The 21,063-nt window shown below is 35.0% G+C and overlaps 2 protein-coding genes across 2 annotated transcripts; one reads left to right on the forward strand and one right to left on the reverse strand.

Moving 5' to 3' along the window:
• Window positions 1-3,755: 3,755 nt before the first annotated feature.
• On the reverse strand, window positions 3,756-4,655 carry LOC117637811 (probable carboxylesterase 13). The gene has a single exon (XM_034372833.1). It carries the CDS (start codon window positions 4,571-4,573, stop codon window positions 3,881-3,883), a length of 693 nt encoding a protein of 230 aa, XP_034228724.1. The 5' UTR covers window positions 4,574-4,655; the 3' UTR covers window positions 3,756-3,880.
• Window positions 4,656-10,237: 5,582 nt separating this feature from the next.
• LOC117636973 (presequence protease 1, chloroplastic/mitochondrial-like) lies at window positions 10,238-19,926 on the forward strand. The gene is made up of 19 exons (XM_034371698.1): window positions 10,238-10,755; window positions 10,829-11,012; window positions 11,235-11,409; window positions 11,506-11,638; window positions 11,763-11,833; window positions 12,630-12,713; window positions 13,920-14,010; window positions 14,565-15,085; window positions 15,202-15,366; window positions 15,441-15,659; window positions 15,789-15,916; window positions 16,362-16,551; window positions 17,493-17,576; window positions 17,664-17,761; window positions 18,046-18,307; window positions 18,389-18,551; window positions 18,632-18,812; window positions 19,097-19,168; window positions 19,567-19,926. Exons 1-19 carry the CDS (start codon window positions 10,458-10,460, stop codon window positions 19,706-19,708), a joined length of 3,261 nt encoding a protein of 1,086 aa, XP_034227589.1. The 5' UTR covers window positions 10,238-10,457; the 3' UTR covers window positions 19,709-19,926.
• Window positions 19,927-21,063: the final 1,137 nt, after the last annotated feature.

Here is a 21,063-nt window from a genome sequence, read left to right on the forward strand (position 1 = left end):
AACCGTCCCCATCAGTTGCGAAATTTGAATTGAACACGTAGGGCCGATGCTATCAACTTGCAAGAAACGTCTCTGAACGTTGAAAGAATATTATAGCAAATGACCAAAATGCCAACCTGTGGAATATTCACATCCAAAAAATATTTTTATTTTTATTTATAATTTAAAAAAAAAAACCAGTGCAATTTGAAATATGATAAATCACTTAACACATGAGCTTTGAAAATGGAACCCAGCAGTGCATTATAAAATTTAAGTTATGACAACACCACGTGACATCGCATAGATCCAATTAATTAATTATAACCCTAAATTCTAAAACTTAAATCTAACTTATGCTATATTATATTTAATTTATTACAAATTGAATAAATTTATAACATTACCGTCACAGTAAGTTGGTGAGATAAGTCAGTCAGTCGCTGTAGTCGTTGCAATATTGAATGGGACACAAGAAGGCTGTTGAAGAAGAAGAGTGCTAGCAAATAAACCTAGTCCATAAACAGTAGTGATGAGAGGATAGGGTTTGATGTGAAATGTCGTCCTTGTGGGGATTCTCCTTCCTATCTTTTTCAAAGTGACCGAAAAGCATTCAATTATGAACAAAGACTTGGTGTTCCACACACGATCCCAAATGACCAGAGGACATTTTTGAAAAGCACTTCCCAGATCATCCACTACCTCAGTCTTGATAAAAGTTCATATGGATATAAAAAGAAAAAGTGGTGCAAATGTTCTAAAGGAAAATACTTGAGGTTTGATAATTATTTTAATTTTTGTGCTAGATTATAGAGGAAAATGAGAGTGGGAATGGGAGTGAGGAAGATATTGGGAGAGAGGATGAGAAGAGAGGAAGGGAGAGATACAAAGGTGAAAACAATTTCAAATAGATTTCAGTTTTTTGTTTTTGTTTTCATTTTTGTTACTCATCCCTTCCATCCTCCTCTCTCATTTTCCCTCTCAATTCCACATCCCATCTCCACTCTCGTTCTCACTTTCACTCTCCCTCTTTTGGTTAACTTAATTTTTGTGTATTAGGAGATTAGAACAATAATTGGGTTCGAATAATAGGATATCAAACCCAATATCACAAAGTGGGCCCTTTAATGGCTTGGGTCGGGAAAGGGAGGCTTTTTTAGATGGTTGCAATGAGATCTAATAAGCTGGGCGGTTGACGTCGAAGATGATTTAAGATTAATTCTTCAAGTTCGGAGAACTTTGCAAGTTATTGAATATAATTGTTTATACAACATAGAAGGCCACAGTCATACATTTATGATTTATATATGTACTTAGATAAGTACACACGCACACATATTTGAATTTTTCTTTTTATATTATTTTATATTAGGTATAGTGCAAAATACCCACTAGTGTAATGATTTGAAGTAAATGTTTTTCCTAGAAAGTCACGAGTTTAAGCTCTAGTATCCATGTATTGTGTGTGAATTTAGTATGTTATCGTCCCTCTCAATAGAAAATATCCACACACAAAAAAAAAGGCAGGTAATTTTTTTTTTTCTGTGGAAAAAATAGGTACATTATTCAGAACAAATAGGTGCGTTGTATTCTAAGAGAAAAACAGGTACATTATTCATATAGGTTTAGTATTTTACCCAAAAGGCTTGGCAATTTTTATATTATAATCATTTACCTAATAGACTTGGCAAATTTACAGGTTTAGAAATCAGATAATTAATTTGTTGGAATCAAGAGATCACAAATATAAGTGCAAAGGATAAAAGATATGCTTATATAAATTAGGTAATTTATGCTTATGATTTATACATAAAGAAAAAATCCTTATAATACCCAAATGATAAATCATTGAATCCGATATGGAAAAGCCAGAGAAAGTCCTACACATGTATGAAATGTAAATGTAAATACCTAGATGAAGGAAATTTGGATAGATTGAAGAAGGATTTGGATATGCATGAAGCACAAGAAAGATAAAGACTTTTAAGAGGGAGGAAGAGAAGAAGTCTTTATATGAATTGAAACAAGCTCCCAGAGCTTGGAATGCAAAATTTACTGGTTGTTTGTCTGTCATTGGATTTCATTCTTCCCATTCCGATCCTAGTTTTTTTGTGAAACATGTGGACTCGGAAATTTTAATTCTCTTGTTGTATGTTGATGATTTAAGTTCAGTTTTCAAAATGAAGGACATGGATAAACTCACATATTTTCTCGGCTTGCAAGTTTCTTATACTTCTGCTGGTTATATATTTGTAAATCAATCTAAATATATGTAAAGATTTGTTGCACAAAGCTGGTATGAGTTCTTGTCGACTTGTTCTACTCCTTGCAAACCTTACACTCAGGTTTTGAAAGATGTTGCTGAAGATGATCCCAACTTTAGAAGTATTGTAACCAAGAAGTGAGAAACCTCAAACTAATCTGAAACATATTCCCTACTTGAAATGTGTAAGCAGTTCTACATGCTACATGGTTTCTGACGTGAATTTCGAAAATGTGAACATATGCAAGGAATTTGGCCTCCCTAAGTTGTCCATGCGATGATGATACTGTGTGACATGAATTTGCTTAATTAATTTAAATTTAAATTCTGACATTGAAACTTAACATGTGCTGTATTATAATTTGAATGAATTATTTGTAGCCCCATATGTCATGTACCACACAGTAAGTGAGTCAAGACGTTGTTGAGATATTGAATGATACAAATGCAGATATGTCGGTCATTGAATAGTTGTTGAAATATTGAATGGGACAAGAGGGAGGCTGTTGATGAAGAACCTGTCTGCTAGCTAATTAAGATAAATTTTTATTTTATTTTCACTTCATTGGATTCTTTGTAAGAGAATTGCTTGGGAACAACAATTAGATGCTATATCTCATGGAGAAAAACCCCAAGTACCAACAAAACGTGTGATCAATTAATTGTCTTCCCCATTTATTTTGAGAAATTATTGTATGTTTCGAGTACACTATTTAATTTTTATAAATAAATTTAAAAAATTTTCAAAAAATGACAGCTGGCTTTATTAAATTTAATTTTGATTATTAAATTTAATTTTGATTATTAAATTACTTTGATGCCCTTATGAGTGTTTTAGGATTGGGTTTGTTTTAAGAAATCAATAACAATTTTGTAATTCATAGAAATTTTGAAGCCTCTTTGTTATATTGTAAATGAGTTTTTTGTGTATTTCTAAGAGCCTTTCCAGCGGCACAGCCCAGCCCGAGGCTAGGGGAGGAAAAAAAAAAAAAGGTGTTCCAGCGCACAACCCAGGCCCGAGGGCAAGGTGGGACCCAGCAACCTGGGCTGGCCCGAGGGCAAGGTTGGCCCGAGCTCCAGCCCTCGTTTTGGTGCTATAGCATTGCTACAGTATCGCTACAGTGCCGCAGTGCTACAGTGATAATACAGTGTTTGGCGCTACAGTACCACTAAAAGTCCACGTGTCGCACTCTGGGCTCTCCGATCAGATTTTTTTCTCCAATCCAACGGCAGCCAATTTTTGTGTAATAAAAAAATGAAAAAAATTGAATTTTTTTACCAAAAAAATACACTTTTTTTTTTTCTATAAATACCCAAATTTTATCCGATTGAGATATGAATTTTATAATAAATATTGATATGTACGAACCCAAAAATATTATCCGAAAATATTATATAAATTAATTTTTTTATTAAAAAATTTGTGAAAAAAAATAAAAAAATGAATAATAATTGCCCTTAGCCATGGCAATGGGTGGAAACACAAAATACTATTTGCAAAGACAGTCACTATTCTTCAGTACCTCACTATAATGCCACCCCCTATCTTTGAAAACATCTTTCTCAGCACCTCAAACCAGCACTTTCTCACAACCCAATTCCCCCAACTTCGGATCCTTTCCCGGGTTGAAAAGCGGGTCATCGGATCCGATAGTCAAAGGGCAAGTGAAACGCCACAATGCTATACTCTCTTTTAGCTGCAGGGATAGTTAACTCTTCCCCAACTGGCTCTGTGCCCCAAAAGTAAGGATGTATCAATACAATCCCAATAAGCTTAACACCAACCAATCCCTCACACCCCAATTTCAAAGCCATGTTATGTGCTATATTAGCTCCAGCACTGTCACCACCGAAAAACACACCGCGTAAATCTGCAAATCTGTTTAGCCAATCTTCAGAGCCGTTTCCATCAAAATGGGAAGCAACCCATTTGAGAGCAGCCCATGAATCATCGTAAGCCGCCGGCAAAGGGTTTTCCGGGGCAAGCCTGTAGTCAACAGAGACGGCAACAACATTGGCCTCAGAGACTAAGGTGTTGAGGTAGTTGTGATATGTGGGAGAAGATGAGCTTTCAATGCAGAAGCCGCCTCCGTGAAAGTAAACGAGAAGAGGGAGTTTGGTTTGGGGTGAGCTTGTGGCGGCGGATTTTGGGATGTAAAGCCTTGCAGATATGGCTGGTTCTTGTGAGATCACAACGTCTTTTGATTGGACGCCATTCTCTGGATGTGTTGATGGAGGAACTGTTGATGTGCCTAGGAGTCTCTCAACTCGACCATCTTTGTAGACTTTAATGACGTTAAAGAAATCATGGGCTATTTCTTCGTTGCTCATGATTTGAATTGGAGAAGGAAGAAAAGATAATAATAACAAACAAGCATGGAGGCCTTTCTCTCAGTCTCTCTTTTCTTGTGCAGACAGCAGATTGCAGAGTAACAGCAAAATTTATATTTTTATTAGGGCCTTGGTGGGTTTCCATGGACCCTACAAATTATTTCTAAAAAAACAAATTGGCTGGTGTTGGACATTTTTGTCTTCCTTCCTTCGGAATTTCATGCATTTAGTTTTGGCAAAGAGAAGGGCAGATAGATCTTTTCATATATTTGATTTTGAAGTCTTGGTTTTATTTAGGACGGCAAACAAATTCAATGGTTCATATCTTAATCCAGATATCATTTTTTTTCTTGACGAGTTTTGATTGGTTTTATTGCGTTTTCAGTGCTTATGTATGCTACTTTTGTCTTCTTTTTCAGGAAACATTGATTTCATCTGCCGTCTTTTTACTCTAAATTATTCTAACAAAACTGATTAGCTAATAATTTTGTCATCTTCATTAGTTAGTTGATAGCCGTATCACTTATCAAATGTTGAAAGTTCTGATCACTGTGTAAATATTTTAAGGAAATACAGGTAAATACCACTATTATTGTAGTAAAATTATCAAAAAACATTATTTATGTAGCAAATTAACAATATTAACAGCATCTACAGACTATTTATAATTGTCATATCAAGATTATAGGAGGTTATTTGCTATTGAAATAATAAGACATTATCGACAACATATTAAGAGCATTTCCACCCCAGGAGCCTAGCCTAGGCAAAAGGCCCCCTAGGCCTTAGAAGCCATTTCCAACGCAGCAATCTAGCTCGGACAGATGGTGGGCTCCACCAAATTTAAAATGAAACCTGACATGTTCTGTATTATAATTTGAATGAATTATTTATAGCACCATATGTCATGTACGTACCACACAATAAGTGAATCACGGAGTTGTTGAGATATGGAATGATACAAAATGCAGATAAGTCGGTCATTGTCTTGTTGTTGAAATATTGAATGGGACGAGAGGCTGTTGAAGCTAGCTAATTAAGATAAAATTTTATTTTCTATTCACTTCGTTGGATTATTTGCAAGAGAATTGCTGGGAAGAACAATCAGATGCTGTATCTCATTGAGAAAAACCCCAAGTACCATCCAAAACGTGTGAGATCAATTAATTGTCTCCCTTTTTTTTAATGAAAAATTGTCGTATATTTCGAGTACACCATAATATATTCAAAACATGCAAAATTACTCCTTGATTTGAATGCAAGAGCACAGAATTATGATGAAAGATTTTGGATTCCATGCAAGATGCAAGTGAACATGAATAATTTAGGATAAAAATAGAAGGAATAATTTAGGATAAAAATTGAAGTAGTACTGACAAATCTTCTAGCATGGAATTTTCTTTTCCTTTTTTTGACTCTTTTTTATGTTGGAGCCAACTACAACAAACAAACAACATTTTAGGTATTGAAAAAATCCAACGTAGATGTTATTGATCTGGTGCAAGTCTCTTAACATATTTTGAATTTTAATTTGTATTGCTAACACCGTCTTTTTAAGTTTAAAAACTTTGTTGTGGCATATTATGCTTTTATAATTTTTTTTAAAATGTGAAGATTGAACATTAATAAGATTAATACAAACTGAATACAGTGTCATGTTCTCTACTTGTATGAATTTGGCCCATCAGCTACTTGTTATATGCTTTTTCTGAAGTCTTACTGGACCATTGAGCCATCAAAATAGAGGAAAGGATCATATAATTAGCATTAGAGGCGGACCCACATGAAGGCAGTGGCCCTCCCAATCCCATGAATTACTTCTTAATTAAGCAGCTGTTGCTGCAATATCAGTTATAATATAACTTGAAATTCTAGTAATGGCCCAGTGTGAGAACAAGAAGGGTGGATAACCCCTAAGCAAAAGCAGTCATTCACCTTCTTGGCAACAGCCATTGCCTGGAGTGGATGGAAGATCATAATCTAATAACGTTCCAAGAGCCCCTAAGGAAAAGCTACTAGCTCGTCCATTGATCATTATGGATTTTGATGTTAACAACCATGATAATTGTAATTGTCAAAATGTTCGCAAACCTCAAACTCAAATATTGAATTACTTCTAAAAAAGAGGAGGTGTGCCGCTACCAATTTATAATCAATTTTTAATTGAAAGGTTATCTGCTCATTAAAATTGAAAGATCATTAGACATCAACCTCAAGGCAATGTTGATTTATAATTTCCTTGTGCATAATACTAGACTATATTTTCAATTTCCTCCAACATCTTGATATTGTTTATAACATTTTCATCCCTATAACTTTGTACTTTAATCTGGATCATATGACTACCAATGCATAAAATAAAATAAAAATTGTACAATATATGAGAGCCAACAGCAACAACAGTTAACTTAACACGATATGATGAGAAATTTAATTCGAAAAGCATTAAACAATTATTTCGTATACACAATATATATAACTGATGATTGTTTAGGTAACAATAATTTGATGATTGTCACGCCTTGAATAACTTTTTTATGTGGCACTATTTCACACAAGTTTTTCTGTTAATTAAGGCATCTTGCTCGGATTTAATTTTGTACTTCACCTTTTAATCCAAAAGGGACAAAAAATAATGATAAAAGACAACAACACAATATTGTTTTTTTTTTTTTTTTTCAAGACAACAACACAATATTTATAGATGGGTGAAAAACCCTACCCAACTGTCCATCCAAAAACCATACGCAGTCAATCTCTTCAATTACTCTTATAGGGTTTTGGTTTCCTAGCCTCTTCTTGATCTCTGTCTACTATTTAAAGGGTTAACTTAAACTTCACTCTTTATAAGTGTGGAAGTCCCACACTTGGAAGTGGCCCAAGTGGAAGCCAATTGGGTTTTAAAATCGATCTGGACTTTGAATATTATATAAAACTATATAATATTTAATGGTAAAAAAGATGGGCCTTGGCCCTTGAGGTACTTTCAGATTTAAATTAATTTTTTGGTTTTTAAATTAATAATTTTTTTATTAATTTGGATTAGTTTAATTAAGTGTTTTATAACAGTTGTGACTCTTCTTATAAGGTTTCAAAAGTTTATTTAAATCAAACAAAGCCTCATTCGTTTGACTCTTAATTAGTCAGTACTACAATTTTCTAGCATGGAATTTTCTTTTCCTTTTTCCGACTCTTTTATATATGTTGGGAGCCAACTACAAGAAACAAACTACATTTTACGTATTGAAAAACATTTTACGTATTGAAAAATCTAACGTGGATGTTATTGATCTAGTGCAAGGTCTCTTACCATATTTTCAATTTTATTTTATATTGCTAACACTGTTCTTTTAAGTTTAAAAACTTCGTTGTGCTTGAATATAATGCTTTTACAATTTTGTAAAAATGTGAAGATTGAACATTAATAAGATTAATACACACTAATGTTGTATAAATCAAACTAAATATAGTGTCATGTTCTCTACTTGTATGAATTCAGGCCATCAGCTACTTGTTATATGCTTTTTTCTGAAGTCTTATTAGACCATTGAGCCATCTAAATAGAGGAAATTAGGATCATATAATTAGCATTAGAGGCGGAGCCTCATGAAGGCATGTGGTCCCCCCAATCCCCGTGAATTGCTTCTTTAAGCAGCTGTTTCTGCAAAATCAGTTACAAAGCAAGGTGAATAATCCCTAAGATAAAGCAGTCAGCTTTCACCTTCTTGGCAACAGTCATTGCTAGAGTGGATGGAAGACTATAATCTAAGAAGGTTCCAAGAGCCCCTGAAGAAAAGCTATCTCCTCCATTAATCATTATGGGCTTTGATGTTGACAACATAATAATTGTAATTGTCAAAATGTTGGCGAACCTCAAACTCAAAATGATTGAATTACTTCTAAGAAAGAGAAGGTGTGCCGCTGCCAATTTTTAATAGAAAGTTTGTCTACTCATTAAAATTGAAAGATCATTAGACGTCAACTTCAAGGCACTGTTGATTTATAATTTCCTTATGCATAATACTAAACTATATTTTCAATTTCCTCCAACATCTCGATATTGTTTATAACATTTTCATCCCTATAACTTTGTACTTTAATCTGGATCATATGACTACCAATGCATTAAAAAAAATTTGTACAATATATGAGAGCCAACAACAACAACAGTTAACACGATATGATGAGAAACTTAATTCGAAAAGCATGAGTTCATGCAGATATAATCTCTCTATCTCTATGTGGGGCCAAATCATTTGGTGTTCATGTAAAACAGGTGTCATGCGCCTTAAACAATAATTTGATGATTGTTTAGGTGATAATAATTTGATGATTGTCACGATTTGAATAACTTTTTTATGTGGCTCTATTTCTCACAAGTTTTTTCTGCTAGTTGAGTCATTTTGTTTGTGTTTAATTTTGTGCTTCACCTTTTGATCCAGTAGGGACAAAAAATAATGATCAAAGACAACAACACGATATTGTATTTTTTTAATAAATAAAAAAGACAACAACACAATATTTATAGATGGATGAGAAACCCTACCCAGTTGTCCATCCAAAAACCATACGCATTCAATCTCTTCAATTACTCTTATAGGGTTTTGGTTTCCTAGCCTCTTCTTGATCTATATCTACTATTTAAAGGGTGAAACTTCACTCTTGAGTTATTAAACTTGTTTAAAAGAAAATAAGAATGCTAAGGTGGGCAAGAAACCACCTGAACCATTTACGTCGCAAAATCAAATCAATTCAAATTGTTTGGTTCGATTTTATACCAAACAAGTGTACTTTTGAACCGAACCAACCAATGTAACAAGTATACTATAAAAAAAAATCCAACAAATAGATATAGGTGCAGTTTTAAATCAATCGAACTAAACATTCATGCATGTCCAAGAATTCTATAGTGAGAGTTTTATCTAAGGTTCTTAGATAAGGCTTTATCTTTTAACTATTATATCAAATTGGTTAGTCATTGAATCAATTTAGTCATTGAATCAATTTAGTTAGTTTAATTCAACGATGAAGATATTAGACCTTATTTAAAGGTCTCACTTTAGAATGACTCAAGGAGTTTCTTTTTACTTGTACGAATTAGGCCCATCACTTGGTTTGGGCTTTTACTGAATTTCCATTATTTGCTTGGTCCACTCAACACACTTGAACATGAAATGCCCATTTAACCATTGAGCCTCTGTTATTTCTAAAAACCCCACTGTTGTTAATTTTAACAGGTAATATTTATCATTTGATATTCGAAAACGAAGATGGAACGAGAGGCTCATTCTCACAATGGACTAAGATTTTCTTCTAAGTATTAATATGAAGCTATTAAACTGTACAATTATAAGTAAAATTGCGGTTCAATTTAATAGATGCTAACTATTAAACAATTATAATGAATGCTTTAATTTATAAACCAAAATTTCGCTTATGTCAATTATTCAAACGCGCATGTGAACTATTAACTTAAGAAACAAAAATTTAAAAATTAAATGTAAACTAATGTAAGACTTACTTAATCAACAACTACAATAATTACATTTCACTTTCTTTTGGTATATACTTTGTTTTTTTTCCCACTTGTCGACCAAGAAAAAAAAAAATTGAAAACAAAGAAAAAAAAAAAACTTCCTTGGTCCTTACTCTCCCATGAAATTGAAGGGCAATAATCTTTCAACTTTCTAGGCAAGAAAGACAAGCGAAGAAGAAAAACGTTGCCACTTCCCACACCACCCAATATACAGACTCCAACTTCATACGCTTTTAACCCTCACAGATATTTTCCCTCTCAATCGAAAAAACCAAAAAACGCAATTAAAATTCAAAACCCATTTTTTCACTCTTATCAGCAACGCGACACTCAGGACACCACTGAAAAATGATGGAGGGAGCAACTCTGCTTCGCTCTTCTCTCGCCTGCAACAGACTCTTCTTCTCCTTCCGCTCTGCTCGCCGCCTCTCTGGTTTCGCCTTGCCCTCGTCTCGTTCTTCGTCTTCTTCTTCAGCTTCTGCTATCAGAAACCACCGCCACCGTCGGATTCTGAACCCCAGCAGGCGCTCTCCGCTCCGCCGCAGCAGCAGATTGGTCCCCTCCTCTGCCCCCAACTACGCTAGAAGAAGCTTCTCATCCCTCGCCCCACGCGCAATCGCCACCCCCTTCACTCAGTCTCCTTCAGGTACATTCCCGTCTCAAAACCCTAGCTACCCTTTATGTAATTTTGTGTTTTGATTGAGTTTTTATTATTATAGAGTTTTCTGGGGTGGAGGATGAAGTTGTGGAGAAACTCGGATTCGAAAAGGTCTCTGAAGAGTTCATTGGAGAGTGTAAATCCAAAGCTTTGCTTTTCAGGCACAAAAAGACCGGTGCCCAAGTCATTTCAGTGTCCAACGATGATGAGAATAAGGTGTTCGGTATTGTTTTCCGGACCCCACCGTGAGTATTTTTCCCAGAAAATCTCTCTTTTATGTAATGGAGCTTAGTATTTACCAATTGGGATACTGTATTTTCTGCCGATTATATGTTTGCATGGTTGAGCTACAATAGACTTTAAAATCTATATAAATCAAGTTGTTTGAAGTGAATGCAAATGCCCCTTGTTTGTTTTGCTTTGATAATCTAGATGTTGAATGTTCTTTTGTCTAATTGTTGATGCAGGAATGATTCCACTGGGATTCCACACATACTGGAACATAGTGTATTGTGTGGGTCTAGAAAGTACCCTTTGAAAGAACCGTTTGTTGAATTGTTGAAGGGAAGCTTGAACACTTTTCTGAATGCATTTACATATCCTGATAGGACTTGCTATCCAGTTGCTTCCACAAATACGAAGGTAAAAACGAGTAGAGAATTGGGAAGGAAATACAATGTGATCTATCTTGTATCTACTCTCTATTCTAACTAAATCATGGTTGTCATTTTATATCAGGATTTCTATAACCTTGTCGATGTATATCTGGATGCTGTGTTCTTTCCTAAATGTGTGGAGGACTTTCGGACTTTCCAGCAGGAGGGTTGGCATTATGAGCTCAACGATCCTTCCGAAGATATATCTTATAAAGGTTGCCCACTTAATAGATGTGCCTAGTTCATAAAATGATGTATCATGGTTATAAATTCCATCGACTCCAAAGTATTAAGCTAATGTCTTATTTCTTCTTAAATGATTTTTGTTCTTAATTTCAGGAGTTGTTTTCAATGAGATGAAAGGGGTCTACTCCCAGCCTGATAATATACTTGGGCGGGCTTCTCAACAGGCAAGTTTTCTTTTATTTTTCTGCCCAATTGTTTCTTGTTTATGTTTTAACAGTTGACACATTTAGCTTCACCCATATTTGACTCAATTATTTCCTAGGGAGTCTTAATGATTTGCATTAACCCCAATGGGCTTATGATTTATGTGTCAAATATTCCTGCTGAATTCTCATCTTCTCTTGTTGATAACAAAATGAATTGTACTTGGCTGTTCTCTCTCTCTCTCTCTACCCCCTCTATAATAATATGACCCGTCCCATGAATTTGTTTACTTTATCGAGTTAGGTTTTTTGTTTGAACTTACTGTAGCAGGTTTAATTCAGGGCAACCATGTTAACTAGTTAGGAAGAAAGTCGTGGTGGGCTTTAGTTTAAACGCATTAGTTTCAGCTAAATGTTTTGTAAAATCATATGTATACATACATCATTAAACATTAGCAGTGACAATTATTTATGGTTATCTTCTTAATACAATATTATCTTGCTTCTGGCTCCATATCTATTTACCAGTGTGCTTGTAGTGATACTAATTGGAGTCATGAATGCTGGAGTATGTTGGTCATTTATTCTTGGTATACCTAGCCATCCATATTGATAGGTTAAGATTTACAGTCATCTGTTATCATGGATGATTATAGCACTTGAACACTGAATGGAAATTAGCTTTTGTGAATGACTAGAGTACTTGGTTTTTATGTTTACCAAGTATCTCCTTTTTGTTTTATTATTTTGTTCATAATACTTTTGATATAGTACATCTGGTTTCCATTTGTAACTGTTTCATGCACATTTGCTACAGGCTCTTTTTCCAGACAATACCTATGGTGTTGACAGTGGAGGTGATCCCAAAGTCATTCCAAAACTGACATTTGAGGAATTCAAGGTTTGTTGTGTTAACTAAGGACAAATACTCTTTGTTTAGTCCTTCAGAATATTATAATAAACTTAGTTGTGATTGTTTATGTGTTGTGACCATGGTATATATATTTCTCAAGTTTTGGTCTAATTGATCTCTACGGTGCTTCTGTTTGATGAAAGTTCAACTTTTTTATTTGTAGACTTAGAATCTTATTCTTGTGTAGAATTTAGTACATTATTCATGTTATAGTAGCACATTCTGGGTAGCTTTTTAAGGAGTGTTCTGGAAAATTTCAGCATGTTGCCTTTACTGTTGTCAGCTGACCATCATCTGAAGTTGATGTAGTAGCTTGTAGGTATTAGATTAAGCACTCAAACAATAGAACATAGAAGAATATAAGAGATCGAGGAGACGAAAATATAGATCGAATAGACAAAAGAAAGGGCAGAACAGTAGAACAAGAAGAATATCAGAAGTCGAGGAGACGAAAATATAGATCGAATGGACGAAAGAAAGGACCGAAATCAGAGAACTGAGAAGGAAGGACAGAAATCACATAGTTTTAAGAGAAGGTTTACTCAATATCCAAATCTGCATTTTAAAGAACTACATGGGGGTATTTATAGCAAACTGAAACCTAGACATAATAGGATAAAAATCCCTTGCTTAAACAGAAATCATAACCCAAATAAAATAGGAAACTTAAAACTAGAAATCTGGAAGAGTAGAAATCCTACTAGAATTTGGAAAACTAGAGTATCTAGGAAACTAACAAATACATTAGGAAACTAATAAATTTAGGTCCTACGCGTCCTGCATCAGAAGTTCTGAGCCATTTAAAGGATGCATTCCAATGCCATCTGGTTGTACAGTAGTTAGGGTTGTAATACAAAATGGTTTTGGACAAAAACTTTTTGTTTGTTTATGAGAGCATTGTTGTCCATCTGGTACAGTGACTTCTAGTAGCATTATGAGTTTTCAGCTTGCTTCAAAGGAGAATGTGCTGCGACATGCATTAAGGCTTTTTAGTGTTTATGCAGCATGCTATGACACTGTCTTTTTTGCAATCCTCCCTCCCACCCCCTTCTTTCTCATGCGTATGTGTGTGGCCGTCTTCCTGCCAAGTTACCTGATTCTCGTGTTTGAGTTTATAAATATTGAATACGCTTTAGTTGTATCTTAAATTATATTTAACAAGAGGACTTTTCTTTCCAACAAAAAAATTTACAGGAGTTCCATCGTAAATATTACCACCCTAGCAATGCCAGAATCTGGTTTTATGGAGATGATGATCCAACCGAGCGCCTGCGTATTTTGAGTGGTATTGCTTTAGATCTCTGCTTATACATACATTTGAATTACTTTTTGTTTTCATGCGAACTAGATTATGATGTAAGTCTCTTTTGGCCTTTTCCCTTAAAAGGTCGGTGAGTTTTCCCAAAAGATGATTTATGAGGAGGTTCTAGAAAGAAACTGTTGAGGATACTAATCTAGCCATATAAACCATGAGAAATAAATTCCAGTTAAACTAATGGACCTTGTTACTGAAACTGTATGCTATCATTTCTTTTAGTGGTGTACATGCAACACTTTTTCCTTTTGTGTAAACAAGGTTGCTAAACCTATACATCGACAAATATTCCCTATTTCAGTTTTTATCTATTTTGTTTCGAATAACTAAAATGTAGTTTACTAATTTAAGAAAACTTATGAACATCAGTTACAGCAAAGCCATGGATGACTTGTGTTTCATTTTTGTCATTACTTTTCATTCTGATGACTTAGAATTTCAGATAAATGATATAAGTTCAAAAGTGTGGAAAATATTTTGAATGTCTAGTATCTTACCTCTTTCTCTCACCCCCTCACTCTCAGAGTACCTAGATATGTTTGATGCAAGTTCATCTCCAAATGAATCAAGGATTCAAGCTCAAAAACTATTTTCAGAACCAATTAGGATTTCTGAGAAATATCCTGCTGGTGAAGGTGGTGATTTAAGGAAGAAAAACATGGTATGCCTCAACTGGTTGCTCTCTGACAAGCCCCTAGACTTGGAGACTGAGCTTACACTTGGGTTTCTGGATCATCTTATGTTGGGAACGCCTGCTTCTCCATTGAGGAAAATCTTACTGGAGAGTGGCTTGGGAGAGGCCATAGTTGGTGGTGGGGTTGAAGATGAGCTCCTTCAACCTCAATTTAGTATTGGGTTGAAGGGTGTTTCAGAAGATGACATTCAAAAGGTAGAAGAAGTAGTCATGAGTACACTTAAAAAATTAGCGGAGGAAGGCTTTGATACAGATGCTGTAGAAGCATCCATGAATACAATTGAGTTCTCTCTCAGGGAAAACAACACGGGATCATTTCCTCGTGGCTTGTCCCTGATGCTCCGATCCATGGTATGATATATCTTTCTTTAGTCTAGTTTTCATCCCTATGCTTTTATTTCAATAAAGAGCACCTTTCTTGGCCATTTCTTCTTAATCAGAGCTTAATATAATTTTTCTTTCTAAAGGGTAAATGGATATATGATATGGATCCCTTCGAGCCATTAAAGTATGAGAAACCTTTGCTGGCACTGAAAGCCAGAATAGAAGCGGAAGGCTCTAAAGCTGTTTTCTCTCCCTTAATAGAGAAATTCATTTTGAACAATCGCCATCGAGTTGTGGTAGAAATGCAGGTAATCAATTATATATTTTTCCCCGAAACGTTTTTGCCCTGTTTATTACTCCTAACAAGTAACTTCCGTGTCAGCCCGATCCAGAGAAAGCTTCTCGTGATGAGGAGGCTGAGAAACAAATTTTGGATAAAGTTAAAGCTGGTATGACAGAAGAAGATCTTGCTGAGCTAGCACGTGCTACACAGGAGCTGCGACTGAGGCAGGAAACTCCTGATCCACCAGAAGCTTTGAGAAGTGTTCCAAGCCTTTCTCTGCAAGACATTCCTAAGGAACCTACTCGTGTTCCCACAGAGGTTAACATCACATGAAGTTTCTTATGTTTTATTTATTTATCTTCTTTTTTTTTTTTATGTGAACACTTCCTTTTGGGCTAGTTTCTATTGAACTAAGTAAATAAAAAAGCACCTGTCTGTTGAATGTAGGTTGGCGATATCAATGGCGTGAAAGTTTTGCAGCATGACCTCTTTACAAATGATGTACTGTACACGGAAGTTGTGTTCAATATGAGTTCACTAAAGCAAGAGCTTCTTCCTTTGGTACCTCTTTTTTGGTAAGATGTTCTTTCCAATGAATCCCTGATTTCTTCATTATTTTGGTTTCATTGTGAACGTAACATGAAGCTCTCCAAATTACTTGTTCTTCAATATCATATTTTCGTATGAATACCCTGTGACTTTTGAATAAGACACTCATGCTCATGTCCACTATTCATTGCCGTCAAATTGTACTTATGAAAGGGGAGACAGTAATATATAAGAGTCTTAATGGCAGAGCATCAATAGGGGTAGTAGTTGTTGCAGCAGCAACAGTGGTTTGGAAATTATGCACACCCTAATAAACTGCTTCTTACTGACAACAATAGTGTAACAATGGTGTTCGAATTATCAATTGAGCTTTGCAAGTTGCTTCTTTTAAGAATACTATTTTTCTGAGTAAGATCCTTCAAAAGCAAATTATTTTTTATTCTTGATTGTATCATGATGTTCTTTTGACAGCCAATCATTGCTTGAGATGGGTACAAAAGACTTGAGTTTTGTGCAACTTAATCAGTTGATTGGGAGGAAAACTGGAGGAATATCAGTTTATCCAATGACATCATCTGTGCGTGGCAAGGAGGATCCCTGTAGCCATATAATTGTTCGAGGCAAAGCCATGGCAGGACGTGCTGATGACCTATTTCACCTGGTATTTTTTTTTCCTTTTTCTTTTCAGAGTTAGCAAATGAGTATTTCCAGTTTCATTACTTAAGGAATAATTTATATGAAGTGGGCTTCATGTACTTGTGTGTGTTTAAATAGTTATTATGTTGTTATTATTGCTCTTAACTTCTCATGAAGTTTATCGCAAGTTGACAATATTTTGTAAATTCTTATGCACTTGAGGTGTACACCTGCACAAAATTTGACAATAACTGAAAAGAACAAAATTTGATTGATGAATGAAGATATCCATTTCCCTACTCATTATAGTTATTATTTTATGCCTTTAGTAAGTTTTCCTACTTTTGCCTTTTCAAGATAGGAAACAAGAATTTGATTGAAAAAATAAACGAAATTCAAAAGGAGCATACAAGGAGTCCATCCAGGACAAGCCAAGTGCGAAACACATAAGTGAGAAGCGAACAATTATGCAAAACTCCTGCCTAATTCGAAACATAACTTTTTTTTCTAAAGAAACAGGAGAATTTCCTTAGTTGAGGCTATTGACCAAGTTAGTGTGGAAAACTTGAATCATTGCTTTCTCTTACATTTTATCTTGGTGGATGTGAAGATTATAGATTAAATCTCTTGTTGCTCTTTGAAGGACGGATACTTCAATTTGAAATGCATCCCATGCAAAATTTCAATTGTTCTCCATTAATTCATAAAAAGTTTAGGATCTTTTTAAGAGAAAAAAAGTTTGATTGGTTATTCTTTCTTTATTAGGATTCCATTCACTATGAACAAACTAAGTGACCTATCTCATACTCTTCCCTTTTTTTTTTTTCTCTTTGACTTGGAGGGAGGTTCGCGATTTTGGGGCCATTGACTGTATAATTATTAGTATTTTAATTGTAGTATATTGCCCAAGTTGTTACTGCAGATATTTTATTAAGGTTTTCATGCATGTATTTTATGTTATTGCAGTTCAACTGTGTTCTTCAAGAAGTCCAATTTACAGACCAGCAGCGGTTTAAGCAATTTGTTTCCCAAAGCAAAGCTAGAATGGAGGTATATTATAAATCTCATTTGGACAAGTTCAACATAACTGATCCTTGACATTAACAGAGCGTAGAGTTTATGTTATGTCATTTTCAGAACCGATTGAGAGGTAGCGGTCATGGAATTGCTGCTGCAAGGATGGATGCAAAGCTAAATGTCGCCGGGTGGATTTCTGAACAAATGGGTGGTGTCAGGTCGGACTGGAATTTACAAGTGATTTGTCTTTTGTGTTAATCTTGCATATTCTACATTTCCCTGTATATACTCTCGTCTTTGTGAAGTGCACTGTAAGAAACATGGACATATCATTCATGATTAAATTTTATGAAAATATCATTCATGATTTTGAGCTTGCATTGACATTAATATTAAATACATCTTATTTCTTGCTGTTCAATATACATCTGATACAATGATTTGCAGATTTAGGTTCATTTCAGGACCTTGCCATTTAACTGTGTATATTCTGTCTGCTTAGTTACTTGGAGTTTCTACAAGCTCTTGAAGAGAAAGTTGATCAAGATTGGGATGGAATTTCTTCATCTCTCGAGGAGATTCGCAAATCCTTACTTTCTAGGAATGGTTGCATAGTTAATATGACTGCTGAAGGGAAGAATCTTACCAACTCTGAGAAGTTTGTTAGAAAATTTCTTGATTTGCTGCCTAACTCTCCCGTTGCTACTTCTACTTGGAATGCTCGACTACCTTCGTCAAATGAAGCCATTGTTATACCTACTCAGGTTAAAATAATATTCTTTTTTGGCATGGTTGCTTTTTGCATATTTTGTGGAGGAATAATTCTAAGCTGTTACCTTCTGCAGGTTAATTATGTTGGAAAAGCTGCTAACATTTACGATACTGGTTATCAGCTTAATGGGAGTGCGTATGTTATCTCCAAATACATATGTAATACATGGTTGTGGGATCGTGTTAGAGTTAGTGGTGGGGCATATGGAGGCTTTTGTGACTTTGATAGTCACTCAGGTAAAAATTTGTGCTGTTAAATGTTCGCATGGAGTTTCAGTTGCTTATGTTGTTACCAAATGTTCTGAAATTTTCTGTAGGAGTATTCTCCTTCTTATCTTATCGCGACCCCAACTTGTTCAAGACACTTGGTGTATATGATGGAACTGGGGATTTTCTCCGACAATTAGATATGGATGATGAGACTCTTACAAAGTCCATTATTGGGACAATTGGCGATGTTGATTCGTACCAGCTTCCTGATGCCAAAGGTTATAGTAGGTATGTACACATCTATCAGTTCTTGGTTTGTAGGAGAGTGAAGATATATGTAAGGGTCACTGTGAACCAGAAGGAATCGGGAAGAGGAAGGAAATGTTTTTCCTTTTAATGATTATTGTTGGAAACAATCATGTTTATGCCCCTCATAATTCCACATCTAATGTATTGCATACAACCTGCCACAATAGCTCGTTGGTGATGTCACATTGGTTCCGAATTTGCTTCTTATTTCCTGAAACGTATGAATCTTTTCTCCTCACTCCCTCCTTTTTTTCCTCCTGCAGTTTGTTGCGGCATTTACTGGGAGTCACAGAAGAAGAAAGGCAAAGGAGACGAGAAGAGATATTGTCAACAAGGTAAATATTCTGTTCATTGGTTGATGAGTTGACTTGATATTCAAGTTGTAAGGCATGCCAAGGATATGACACTACTAAGGCTGTGTTTTTGAAGAAACAACCTTAGTTGTTATCCCGCCTTTGTCATCTTGATTACTGCCCTTTCAACGATGTTCAAGGGGTACTTACGAAAAAGTTAGATTAGAACCATAGAAGGAAACTTGAATGTTCTGCTAGCCAACGTGCCTTAGTTGATTAAACATACAACTTATATTTTTCCATATGAGGTATCATCATCCTCATAGCTGTTCCATTTTCATTTTTGGGCGATAGGCAGCTCTTGCGATGCTACCTTTATTATCCGTAATGAGTATTTTTCCTAGTTCAATATTTTTACTCATTATTCCTTTGTCCTGCAGCGTGAAGGACTTCAAGGAATTTGCAGAGGCAATTGATGCGGTAAAAAACAAAGGGGTTGTGGTTGCAGTGGCATCTCCAGATGACGTTGAAGCAGCACATAAGGAGCAAAACAACTTCTTTGAAGTAAAGAAAGCCCTCTAAGCCCTTCCAGAAAATGCTACATATATAGGCATTTCTGTAACCCCATTCCCCCATTATACAGCAAGGGACGCTCAATTTATTGTTCCATTTTTACCCCGTTTTACACAAAGCAATACATACAATGCAATCATATTAGATTAGCAAAGAAATTTTGAAGCAGTGTACCACCAATTCTTTTGACCCCTTAAATGTGAGTTAAAAGTCTTCATTTTTCCGTCTCCTTTATCCACTTTCGCAATCAATTTTATGCCGGTAATTTGTCGATAAACTGGTGAAATTGCCATCGCAGTTTCATTTTGAACTGAACATATATAAATATCAGCTTAGAATCGATATTTGACGCTGAAGAATTTTGGCTTATCTTGGACACGTGGATGTTAAGCTTTGTAAATGTTTTCAAATAGCCGTCTGGGGCTATATCAGATATGCAGGGTTTTCAGCAGCTGCCTGAAAGACTGAAACTTGCCATAGATGGTTGTTATTTGTCTCATTTCCCCACCTTCAGTCCTAGCTTTCCTATTTAGTGTAACAAGGTTCAGACCAAAAAGTAAAGTCAGGTATTCATAAGATGGGCAAGTTGATCTGCCCAATGTTTAAAATCACTGAATGCAAATGGTTAAAATCATGAACGAGCAAAATAGGATCTAAACTGCAGAGCATTTTAAAATTGGATGGAAATTCTTTGCTCTGAAAAAATATCAGAAATTTGAGGAGCATCAAACTTGTTCAAGTATGTTATTCTTGAAGTTAAACTCCCATAATAAGTTAATTAAGAGCTTTCTTAAGCTACAATACATATTGGTTTGGTCAATTGTCCACGCGCTTTTAGATTTGTTATCAACCATTAGTTAATGTAGTATCCTCATAATAACTATATGTTTATCCAGGGCCGTCTCTGAGATTTTGAGGGCCCTGTTCGAAACTTAAATTGGGGTCTTACATAATTTAATACGAAAATATTATAAATACAAATTTGCCATAACTTAATGTCATAAACAATTTTTTTTTAATAACTAAAAGTCACCATCAATAAACATGTAATGACAATAAAAAATCAAATTCATAAAAATTTAAATGTTTCCATTTGATAAAGTTAAATATTAGTATGTTTGGTACAAAAATAAGCTCCTTGTGCCCTTATAAGGTCCCTTTTTATCTCCTATAAGCAATCCGTGTTTAATAGGAAAAAAAATAAAATTTGGCATTATGTGTAGCATGTGATTCTTTAACAATGAATCTATCAAGATTCAAGAGCTCCTCTTTGAGATTAAGTCAATTCCTCGATTTTTCTTTTTCTAAGTCTTTTTGTATATCCAAAAACGTATTTTCTAGTAGGTGGCATGTTTAGATTACAA

The sequence above is a fragment of the Prunus dulcis genome, chromosome 8, assembly GCF_902201215.1.
Source record: "Prunus dulcis chromosome 8, ALMONDv2, whole genome shotgun sequence".
In the NCBI taxonomy this organism is placed as follows: Eukaryota; Viridiplantae; Streptophyta; class Magnoliopsida; order Rosales; family Rosaceae; genus Prunus; species Prunus dulcis.

Coding starts and splice junctions, on each gene's coding strand:
- LOC117637811 (XM_034372833.1), bottom strand. CDS start 4,573: ATGAGCAACGAAGAAATAGCCCATGATTTCTTTAACGTCATTAAAGTC.
- LOC117636973 (XM_034371698.1), top strand. CDS start 10,458: ATGATGGAGGGAGCAACTCTGCTTCGCTCTTCTCTCGCCTGCAACAGA. Junction 17,577..17,663: donor AAAGCAAAGCTAGAATGGAG/GTATATTATAAA, acceptor TGTCATTTTCAG/AACCGATTGAGAGGTAGCGG. Junction 17,762..18,045: donor GAACAAATGGGTGGTGTCAG/GTCGGACTGGAA, acceptor CTGTCTGCTTAG/TTACTTGGAGTTTCTACAAG.